Source organism: Trachemys scripta, chromosome 3 (genome assembly GCF_013100865.1).
Source record: "Trachemys scripta elegans isolate TJP31775 chromosome 3, CAS_Tse_1.0, whole genome shotgun sequence".
NCBI lineage: Eukaryota > Metazoa > Chordata > Testudines > Emydidae > Trachemys > Trachemys scripta.
In genome coordinates this window covers 4692661-4703917 of record NC_048300.1, presented here as the reverse complement: position 1 = coordinate 4703917, position 11257 = coordinate 4692661, and the positions used below count along the sequence as shown (strand labels likewise).

At 46.1% G+C, this 11257-nt stretch overlaps 1 protein-coding gene across 1 annotated transcript in view; it reads right to left on the bottom strand.

Annotated features, from left to right (window-relative positions):
• Nucleotides 1-5973: 5973 nt before the first annotated feature.
• Nucleotides 5974-11257, bottom strand: part of ARHGEF33 (Rho guanine nucleotide exchange factor 33) — a 37857-nt gene continuing 32573 nt past the window's right edge. Inside the window, 1 exon segment of the mRNA XM_034764018.1 lies at nt 5974-9608. Coding sequence (XP_034619909.1) covers nt 9449-9608 — 160 coding nt within the window. The 3' untranslated portion in view covers nt 5974-9448.

Genomic DNA, 11257 nt, shown 5'->3' with positions numbered 1-11257 from the left:
CAGCCGTCCCAATCTTGAATATCTATATGTTTCAATCGTTTGGGACATGTCAGTCGGCTGAGTGCTTGGCTACCCCTTAGTAATGAGGGTCACGGGCCCTGGGTGTGTTGGGGATTTGGGAAGGAGTTTGCAGTTCAGGTTTTGGTGATGTGGAACCCATCCATCTACTAATGCATTGATGTCGCATCGCTAGGCTAATTCCTGGCTTTTTAGTTGCTCTAATGCTAGGGGGCCATGAGCTGCCACGTGACCTCTCCACCATGTTCCCAGACCGTTGTCGCTTTTCCCAGGTCTCCATGGGAGGAGATGCCATTACTGGGCAAGGAGCTGAGTTTGGGATCACTCTGGTCTCCTCTGGTAAAGTGAGCCAGGCATCTGCTGCTGAGAACTCTTTGATTCTGCACCTGACTTGTCTGAAACCGGTGCTCATAAGTCTGAAGTATCCCTGAGAAGCAAAGTGGCCTTGGTCAATCCATGGATGAATCAGTGTCTGAGACAGCCAGGACCTCGCCTGTTATTGGCCCTGTAGATTAGGACAAGGATTTTGAAGTCAGTCTGGCAGCCACTGAAAGCTGGAGAGCGCTGATGTGATGCACCTTCATGCTGGCCTTATTGCTCTTTAAGTGGCCGGCTTTGTAATAATTTAGTGGTAGCTTCCAGGAAGTGGGTACATTCAACCTTAGCTAGCATGTGCTGCGGTGTTCTAACCTGGGGGGTGACGAATGCATGGATCAGAGTGGCTCGGTCCTCCCGGCACAGCCACCGCTGGCCCTGTTGATCGGAATGGGTTACAAAGCACAGCTCGGAGGTTCCGCTGATGTGTCCAGCACAAAACGAGACACATTCGTGTGTGCTCATTCCAAGCCTCAAGCAGATGACGGCAGCCTGGACTAAGCAGCGGCGACTCCCATGGAAGTCTGTGGGCCAAATGAGGTGGTGATGTAAATGGTGCGATCAGTTACACCTCAAAATGGGTGCAAATGGCAAAGTCACGTCACTGGCGTACCCTCAGCAATCAGTGGGTGCGTTAAACGCGTGCAGCCTACACACTGAACGGACAGAGGACCAGAACAGGCGGTGTTCGACTAGGAAGTGGGTGTGTTGCCTTATGCTAATTCCTTTTCCTGCTACTCCTTCAGCTTGTAAATTACACTCCTTTTCCATAGCAGCTGGGACTATACTACTTAATGACTCACACCCCCCCACCCCCTATAGCCACTCTCACCAAAGCCAGCCGCCAAAAGAGACGCTATGTGCTGGGTTCCCCAAGGCCAGATGATGGGGCTCTCTTAAAGCCAGCCAGCTCTCATCCTCTAAGTGCCAGTGTGCTGATGCCCCAAATTAAATGACCCCCCCCCCCCGCCCATGAAGCTACAGGTTTCTGGTGCCCCCTACAGGTGAACAGGTGGTGTTGAATCACTAGTGCTATGGGAACTGTGAAAGGGAAACCCCGTAGGGTGAATGTTTGAGACACTCTTTGCTGGAGGGGAATCATTGGATGCAACCATCGCTCCGCCCCTGTGGGTGCTGGGCTCTCCTGTGCCCAGACTGCATCAGGGCAGCTTCTTTCCACGAAAGAAGAGACAGCAACTCCATCCCCTCTGACTAGGGGTGCAGGCTTATTCTTCCCTTTTGCTCCTGACTTCCTTAATGTCAGTTTGCTTCTGGCTGGGGCAGTGTGCCCCATAGCCAGCGGTCAGTGCAAAAAACCAGCAGTGCTTTCCAGTCATTAGGGTTATTTCGAAGCAAAGTTTATTTGTCACAGAAAGGAAACTAGGCTAGAGGGTACGTGTTTCAAAGCAAAAGTTAGCCTGTGAGACGCAGGTGAGCAAGCCAAGGGCTGAGCACCCTTCACGCCTGTTGTTTACATTTTGCAGACATGGAGGCGATACCAGGCGGAATCTGTGACCTTTCCAAGGACACTGCAAAACGGGACAAGGAGTGATCCAGGAGCAGAACCGTACCAGCCACCAGTTCTATTAATTTCCAAGTTCACTAAAACAGCAGCTAAAAACAGTGAGTATTTTACAGGGAAACAAGTGTCCCCATTTCCCAGGTTGCTCTCAGTTGCTCCCATCTGCCAGCTTTGTCAGTCTGAGAATACCTCCCGCTCTCTTGCCCCAGGAGATATTACCAGGGGCTCCCTCCTTTCCCAGGTTTCTGCCAGTGCCTGCTTCTTGGTGCTCTCAGGGGATGTAAGAGCAGCTTAGTACTATGGAGGGGAAAGGCCTGTGCATGCAGGAGACCTAAAGGCACAAGCAGCAGATCCCTTGGTAACGGCACCATGTTACATCCCTGATGCAGTTTAAAATCCTAGGTCAGTATTCCTCCGCTGTGCGATGTTCTCCCCCCCCCACCCACTCACCCAGCTAAAGGGGCCTCCCCATCCAGGCACTCCCTGCACAGCTGGGCACATAGTCTCTAAACAAAAGGGTGTCGGGTACCAGTGACATTGCCATTGGGGTGTTACACACGGTGGCCATCACAGGGAACTGAAAAAGGAGGCCAAGTTCTTCTTACTGCAGCTAAAAATGAGGACAAACCCTCAATTAAAAAATATTTAATAGAAAGCATTGCATGAACCTTAAATTGTCTACTACTTCTATTTTTTTCCCTGCTTGGCCGACTCTAATAGCATCTTATTGTTGAGGAATACTGGAAACTTGTTTTTGAAGTCAGCATTTTCAAAACTGCAGTAACTCTGTCGCTTGGTTTTCACTGGGTCCACGTCCAGTCAATTACTCTCATCTTGCCAGGTGAAATTCATTAACAAAACTACCCTTTCAGTGTATGCATTGCTACATGAAATGGAAAGTATGTAAGAACCAATTTTATTCAAATTCTTTAAGTTTCCACATCTATTTGGCTTTGTCATTTTGAAAAGCTTGAGGTATTTCTCATCAGCACTTGTCCAGTCTTGAAATTTAGGAGATGACATGACTACTTTGATTGTACACAATTTTTCATATAACTCATCCATGTCGATAACTATCAGTTTTGCAGACTTCAATGGCTCTGTAAATTCTTCAAAAGAAAACTTTTGCCAATGATAAGACAGACAGTTTCTTGTGCACATTATTTTCAGTGAGGTCATAACTGTTTTGAGCTCAGTGATGAAAAAAGCAGAAAATCTGTTTCACACAATTTCATCATTGAGATTCTTCAGTTTGGAGTTCAGAAAGTAACCATACAATTTGTCATTTATACTGCATTCTAGTTTCTTGTGGACATCAGTTCGAACAATGAAGTTAGTGTGAATGAGTTTGACTCCAGAGCTTCACTATTGTCCAAATTATTGTAGAGCTTGACTCAAGAGGAAACAGTACAATTCAGCAATTTCATTCTTGCTTCCTTCATTTCCAAAACTATCCCAGATTACTTTAGGGTTTTCATCTTCCCCCAAAGATAGAAAGTAACTTGCAAGCCCATTCTAACACACTGCAAGTCAGTCAATAGCAGGTACAAGGACAGCCAAGGTGTGACTACATAACATAACATAGACTTTTACTGTGTTCTACCCCAGCTAATTCACAAAGCTCTGCCAGTCACTGAACTCTTGGTGAGCAAATGCTAAAATGGCTGTAAACGTTTAAACTAGGTTTTCTACAGCAATGTTTCATTTGGTCGTTGCAAATCTTGTGTTGTCATGAACTAAACACATGGCAGCAAGGAGGTCACTGTTACTCTTTCAGTTTTGGAAAACACATTTAGAATAATTAACACACATTGTCTCCTCGTGTGCTGACCTGCTCGATCATTTTAGTTCAAAGTTGTCAATCCTATTGCTCAGGAAGTTCCATGACAATCTTTGTAAAAATCTAAGAAACAATATTTAATACCAGTAATACAATGGAAATACCTTTAAAACAAGCGGGGAGCATTTCATGGAACCTTTGCTGGAGGCATCAGTGGCCACCAGATAACAAATGTAGTTCTTTTAGCAATTTTGAACTCATTGAAAATAGTTCTAGTCACTTTTGCTGTGCAATCCACACTTAGATAAGCGTGGTGGTGCTTGACCACATGAAATGTTTGAGTTCTGCTGAAGTAACTCTGTTGTCAAGAGTGGGCCATAAACTTTTGAAAAAACTTGGAATGTTTGGACTTTTTGTAACAGCTTTTGTGTTTTTGATTTCTGTTTGGCAGTTTCAACATTTTGTATTACAGGATCTTTTCCACAAACTGAAACATCAGTGTCACACTTACAATAGTTGCAAGATGCAGAGTTCTCTCCTTTCCTATTTCTTTCAATTAATTTAAATTCTTTCTCTCAGGTAGCTGAGAAACTACTTTTTCTTTTCAACATGGTGATTCCTGTGATGATCAGAAATTTGACATTCAGCAATCCTTCCTGTTACTTGCAAGAGTAAGATTCATGGAGTGATGGGATCAGAAGGAACTCTGTCAGCTGGGTGGGGATTGTGAGCAGTAGGACCCCCTCCCAACATATGAAGTATAATGCACCAATGCAGTGTAAAATTAGTGTTATCCGAGGCATTGGTTGAGGTATTGTAAATCCACAGGAGCACTATTCTGTTTCATGTGCAAACTCTTTTAATTGTCCGACAACCCCAGGCATTTCCAAATGGAAAGAAGCAAGAGGAGAGGTTTTGTTCTCAAGAAAACAGTGTGGAACATCACACTGGAGCATCGGCTTGACAGGAAGCATCGGCTTGACAGGGAATGGTACAGTTGCTTCTAACACAAACGCTTACTGGAAAGAAGTTTTAAGGGGTATTGTGATAGTTAAGCTTCTCGCAGAACATGATTCATATTTAGAGAAAGGGAGGAAGTTACCAACTCTCCTCAGAACAGAAATGATCTAGGTATTCTTGAAGCGTCGCCAAAACTGACCCATTTCTAAGTGAGCACATGAAACACTATGGAAACAAAGGGAAAGGTCACCCATCCTAGCTGTCAAAACCAATCTGTGTTGAGTTCATTGAGCTAATGAAACATAAGGTTTTAGAATTCATTGTCCCTGAAGTCAAACAGGTGAAATACTTCTCTTTGGCAATACATTGAAGTCCGGACATCACTCATGTTAATCAGTTATCTGTCCTTTTACAATACTGCTCACGTGGTGCTGCATATGAGCATTTCATTGGGTTTCTACCAATTAAAAACCACACCGTCAAGTCGCTCATCCAGACAGTGATGTTTTTATTGGACATAAACAATATTGCTATTGAAAACTGCAGAGGTCAGTCATCCGATAACACAAGTAACATCTGGTGTTGGCTGCTGGCGGAAGACAGGAGGACACTGGGCTAGATGGACCCTTGGTCTGACCCAGTATGGCTGCTCTTATGTTCTTACCATGTCTGGAACGTATGATGGTCTTCAAAATCAGAAGATCAGATCAAAAACTAAGCCCACTAGCTGTGTATGTGCCATGCACAGCTCATTTTCTGAACTTAGTTGGAACTTGCAGCATTGATTCTTGCATGAAAGCCATAAACTTTTTCAGTTTTGTTCAGAAACTATTTTTTTAATGCAGCATCACCCAGGAAATGGCAGCTTCTGTGCAACAATGTTATCGAGTGTGAGCAAAGAACTCTTTGCCCTAAAAACCGTTTTGAAGTCAAGATGGTCCTGTCATGCTGAATCTTGTAAAACAATTGTAGTAGACTATGAAGGCATTCAACATTGTTTGAAAGAAACAATAGACAATGCCAAGGAAAACAGTAAAACTGGAAGAGAGGCACAATAGTTGTACAAGGAAATGAGCTGACTGCAGTTATGAATATTTTATAGACTGTGATACTAGCAAGCTTTGACAAAACTAGTGTAAACCTTCAAAAGCCAGGTCTGGATCTTGTTGTTGCTGTTCATTTGCTGACTTCCTTGCAAGAGTTTGTCACAAGGTTACAGTCTCAGTTTTGACCATTTTTGAGACTCAAGCAAAAAATGTGGACATGATGATAAGGCTTACAGAATACAAATGTACTGTAAAACACAAATTTCCAGATGGTGAAAGTGACACTACAAGAAAGAAGGAAATATGAAGTTGAATGTTTTTATGTTATCCTCAATAAACTAAGTTGGGAACTAACAAGGAGTGAATGTTATGCTGAACTATCTGCAAAATTTGGCTTCCTTATTTTTCTTGAACAAAGCGAAGAGGAGACGCAAACATGCACTCAGGCATTGCTCAACGCTTACCCAAATGATCTAGAGCCTGGTCCTTTCGCTGAAATGTTTTATTGTTCAGCATTTAAAAGATACTGTGACATGCAGGAGAAGTGCTACTGGAATCATCAACTTTTTGCATGCTTTGAGTAACGTCTTCCTGAATATCTTCATTGTGTTGAGACGGTATTTGATTGCAGCCATTGCCAACTGAAGCAGAACAATTGTTCTCTAAGCTTTCCTTAATCCAAAAAAAAAAAAAATCATCTTTGGTCAACTACAGTAGAAGTGAAGCTTTAATGCTCTTTCTCTCATGTCAATTAAATGGGATTTACTTTGCACAGTGTCATCTGAGGATACAATAACTGAATTTGCAGCTCTTAAAGCTCACAAGATGTCAGTTTAAACAAGCAACATTTTCATGTGACTCAAGGTTTTATGTTTTCATGTTTATCCAAGAAATATATAACCTGTTCATTGTCTTTTGATTTTCTTTTCATGTTTATTCAGTATCATACGTGACTTGTTGATTTGTCATAAGCTGGTACTTTTTCCTCTCATTAATACTGGGAGGCCTCCAAAAAACATTAGCTCCTGCACTCCAATCTCCTTAATCCAGCCCTGTGTTCCAAAGGGCTCTGTCCTTGACCCCCTTCTCTTCTCCCCCTACAGCTTTTGCTGGATAATCCCATCCAAACACACAACCAACTGTCATCTCTATGCCAATGACTCGCAGATCTACCTCTCTCCTTTAGACTGCCTCCTTCTGTCCAAACTAAAATCTGTCCAGTCTCTGACGACATCTCACAGATGTGTAGCCACCAGCTGAAGCTAAACTTGGCTAAAACGGAACTCCTAATTTCCCCCCGAAAACCCTACTTCCTTTCTCAATCACTGTGGACAGCACCACCATCTTGCCTGTTACTCAGGCCTGCAATAGGGTGTCTCTCTAAATCTCACATTCTAGCTATGTCTAAATCTTGTAGATTCCTGCTGCACAACATCTCTTAAGATACAGCCTTTCATGTCCATCCACACAGCTAGAACTCATCCAAGTTCTCCTCCTCTCACATCTTCATTAATGCAACATCCTTCCCTCTGTCTTTGACTAATGTCATCTTGTCCTGTTCATATCCACTCTGAATGCTGCTGAGAAGATCAGTGTCCTAGCCCGTCACTTTGACCACATCCCCCTTCTCTTTGCATCCCTTCATTGGCTCCCCCTTCTCTCGTGCATCACACACAAGCTACTTGTCTTCACTTTCAAGGCTTATCCCCACCTGCCTCTCATCTGCTATTGAAATGTCGACTCCCGCCTCCGATCGGCCCATGACGCCAGCCTTCATTGCCCACTTGTTGCCTTTTCAAACAAGCCCCTCGGTGCTTTCTCCTCTGCTGCCTCTCGCACTGGGGAGGAGCTCCCCATAGACAGCCACAAAGCTACCTCATTGTCCTCCTCAATGTCTACAAACACCGTTAGGCAGCTGGTGTGCCGACACCACTGCTGATCATGCTGACCAGGACTGTTGCACTGTTCGTGTTCTCCTCCGTCTGTATCTATCTATTGATTCGTCTCTCGTACTTAGATTGTAAACTCTTGGGGGACACGCCGTGTCTTTGTTCTGTGTTTGTACAGCCCCAAGCACAGTGGGATCCACTGGTCCCTGACGAGGGTTCCTAGGTGCTATGGCACTACAAATAAATAACAACTATTATTCTACTAATAGAGGGAAACCTGAGAAGAACTCAACAGGTTTGTCTCTCTGAGGGGTCATCCTTTCTTTTTCTGTAGCCAGATTTCAACCTTGTCACATTTCAGATGCACCAGCCATACAGTGGGGCCCAATCCCAAGGGGGCAGTGGAACGGGCCAGGTCACCTTTTAGGTCCGTGGCTCCATTTGTAATTTTGATAGGAGGATTCCGATATACTAGTCAGTCTCATCTCCAGTGTAAGTACCCAGGGAAATGGCAAGAGATCCATGCAGCCTTATGGTTCTGGGGTTTGGGAGCTTTACTTGTATGTTCTATACCTTTCCTTTGCCATGTGTTGCTCTTGTCTGTTTAGATTGTAAGCTTGTTGGGGCAGGGAGCTGTCTCTTATTCTGTACAGGGCCGAGCACAACGAGGTCCAATCCCAGGTGGCATCCGAGCCGCTAGAGTAACACAAATCCATAAACAAACTGCCTCCAGAGTTACAACCTACATAAACAACTGCTCTTGCTGCCAGAGCTCAGTGTGTAGCACTCAGGAAGGGCACAGATTTCCTTCTGTTCCGTTTTTCATTTTAACTAAAGGATATAAGGTAACTTTCTGTGTCGCTATCATTTCTGAGGCTAAGGGTTTGCCATGGCATGAGCAGGGGGGGGAAATCATGGCTTCGTTATGGGGGGTGGGGGGGAAGAATCCTCACACCTCAGGAAAAACTTGTATCTGGTAATACATGAAACTAATTGATTCCAGGTTAATTCACGAGATACTGCATAGGCCAGGGAAGGTACGGAGCTTTCATACAGTCACGATTGTTCACCATAGTAGCATTGGAAGCCTCAACCAAGATCACGGCCCCATTGTGCCAGGTGCTGTACAGACACAGTGAGATGCAGGCCCCAGGCTGAGTTTTCTATAGCAAAAAAATAAAAGGGGACCTGTAAACTGCACATGTGACCAAGCGCCTCGCATAATGGGGCCATGATCACTAAGGGCTGCCAAAATACAAATCATATATCATAAGAACATGGGCAGCAAGAGCAACTGTTCCTACAGCATTGAAACGATCAGAGGGAGTCATGCAAAATGAAAGTTACAGCAGAGCTGCTAGAGACGGTGAAGTTCAGAAAGCCAGGGTCCTGCCGAAGCTCATCAGAACCTCTCAGCCCTGCAATATCAAGCTGGGAATCCTGTTCAGCCAAGTTCTTCCCGCTTCCAGGCAGTCTGAAAACCTACAAGTGCAGCCTCTCCCACGTGCACTTCCTTTTGGGCCTCAAAGGAACATGGCAGGGCAGAGAAAAATGATTGAGGGTGGGAGTTGATGGAAAGTTGAGTTTAGGTTTTGGGTGAAGGCTCAGTGGGTTCCTATTGTCACCAAATCAATTTGCTCCACCCCTAACAATCTCCGTTTTGATCCACCGTGCACCCCGCCGCTTTTAGGGAGAGCCAGATGCTTTTGTGAGTCAGCAATGGAAACCTCCCCGCTCTTTTCTATTGTGTTGGCGTGGACCTGGAAGTTGCAGCCCTGGCTTGTTTTCTGTTGGCTATCTCAGGGCTCAGGGGAAGAGCTGTAGCAGTCAGATCACTGCCCACCTCCTGCCGGGCTGCTCATTTCTTTTTGAAGAGCTTGCGGAAGGAGCTCCGGAAGCCCCCTTTGGGTTCCTGCCGTGGGTTGTGCTCGCTGAAGGATGTTTGTTCGTTGTCATCCTTCTGGCAGAACCTGGTGTTGTCTTCTGCATGTAGCTCCTAAAATGGAAAAGATGGTTTAACCAGCATTTACAACCTCACCCTTCTCTCTGCAGTGGAGGAAACGGAGGAACCTGACAGCCAGGTCACGTTGAGGAGTCTGGTTTCATAGATTCCAAGGCCAGAAAGGACTATTGTGCTCATCTAGTTTTAACTCCTGTATAATACAGGCCATAGAACTGCCCTACATTCATTCCTGTTTGAACTACAGCATCTCTATTAGCAAAGCATCCAATCTGATTTTAAAATTGCCAGTGAGGGAGACTCTACCACAGCCCTTGGTAAGTTGTTCCAGTAGTTAATTACCCTCACGGTTAAAAATTTCCACCTTATTCCACTCTGCATTTGTCTGTGTGGGTTAGACTGCTCCATCGCCCAGACTTCTGCAGTAGTGATGCCTCTGCACAGCAGTTAATGTGGGGTCTGTAAAGCCAGGGAAACCAAGGAAGAATAATTGAGGGGGTAAAAATAACCCTTATACAAAGTGACTGTTTTAAGCCACGTCAGAGAGCTGAACAATGTCCCTGTTACCAACGCTCCGGCTTTTCATCTGCAAGGATTCAGAATCCCTTCACCAACCATGGGGCAAAACGGTACAGGGCAGTGGCACCTCCACCAGTGGATGCTGCATCGGGCATGCTCACCGTGTTGGACGGAGGGCACCTCTGGGGGAGGGCGGATGGTGCTGCTGGCTTTGTCACTCGCTGTATGCGCACCCGCAGGACACAGCATGAGGTCACCTGTCACTGACAGATGGACTGTAATGTAAGTGTGACAGTGAGGGACTCCTCCCACTGGTGCTGAGGAAATGATGCTGTAGGGCCCCTTCCTCTAACGGGTGAGCTGCATGGGGAAGTGATTCTGGAAGAGTGTGAGTTTAAAGCACTATAGCTACTCCAGAATGCGAGCGGGGAGTGTTCTGCAATAGCTATCCTAGACAAGTTCCTCCTATACTCAAGCGTTAAGTGCTGATTTCTGCTCCCCCAGCTCACTGCCAGGCAGGCAGTGTCCCCAGAGACCTCCACTACTTTTGATGCCTGCTTAACTAAGCAGTGTGGTCTAGCGGATGAAGCACTGGACTGGCCACCTGGGGTCTATTCCCAGCTCTGCCACTGGCCTGCTGGGTGACCTTGGGCAAGTCCCGTCACCTCCCTGTGCCTCAGTTTCCTCATCTGTAAAATGGGGGCAAGGATCCCACCCTCCTTGAGTGAAGCACTTTTAGATCTACTGATGAAAAGTGCTAGATAAGAGCTGGGGTAACTATTAACAACTCTGCGCAGACTGGTCCCCAGGCATTCGGCCCTGCCTCCGTCGCTTCTCCGTCCTCCTCACCGTTTTCTAATCTCCATTGTCTGTGCTCCTGCGCTCTCTCTTTAGTGTTTCTGCGGCTTTCCTTGTTCCCTCCTCCCCATCCCCTGCTGGGCATTCCTAGGGTTACCATATGTCCGGATTTTCCCGGACATGTCCGGCTTTTGGGGGCTCAAATCCCCGTCCGGGGGGAAATCCCCAAAAGCCGGGCATGTCCGGGAAAATCAGGAGGGCTCTTTGGCCGATGCCGCGGGGCTGGGGGCATGGTGCCGAGCCCGGCCGGGCGCGCGGTGCCGGGCCGGGGTCGCAGTGCCGGGCCGGGCGCGGGGCCGGGCGGGGAGCCGTGGGCTCAATCTTGGGTAG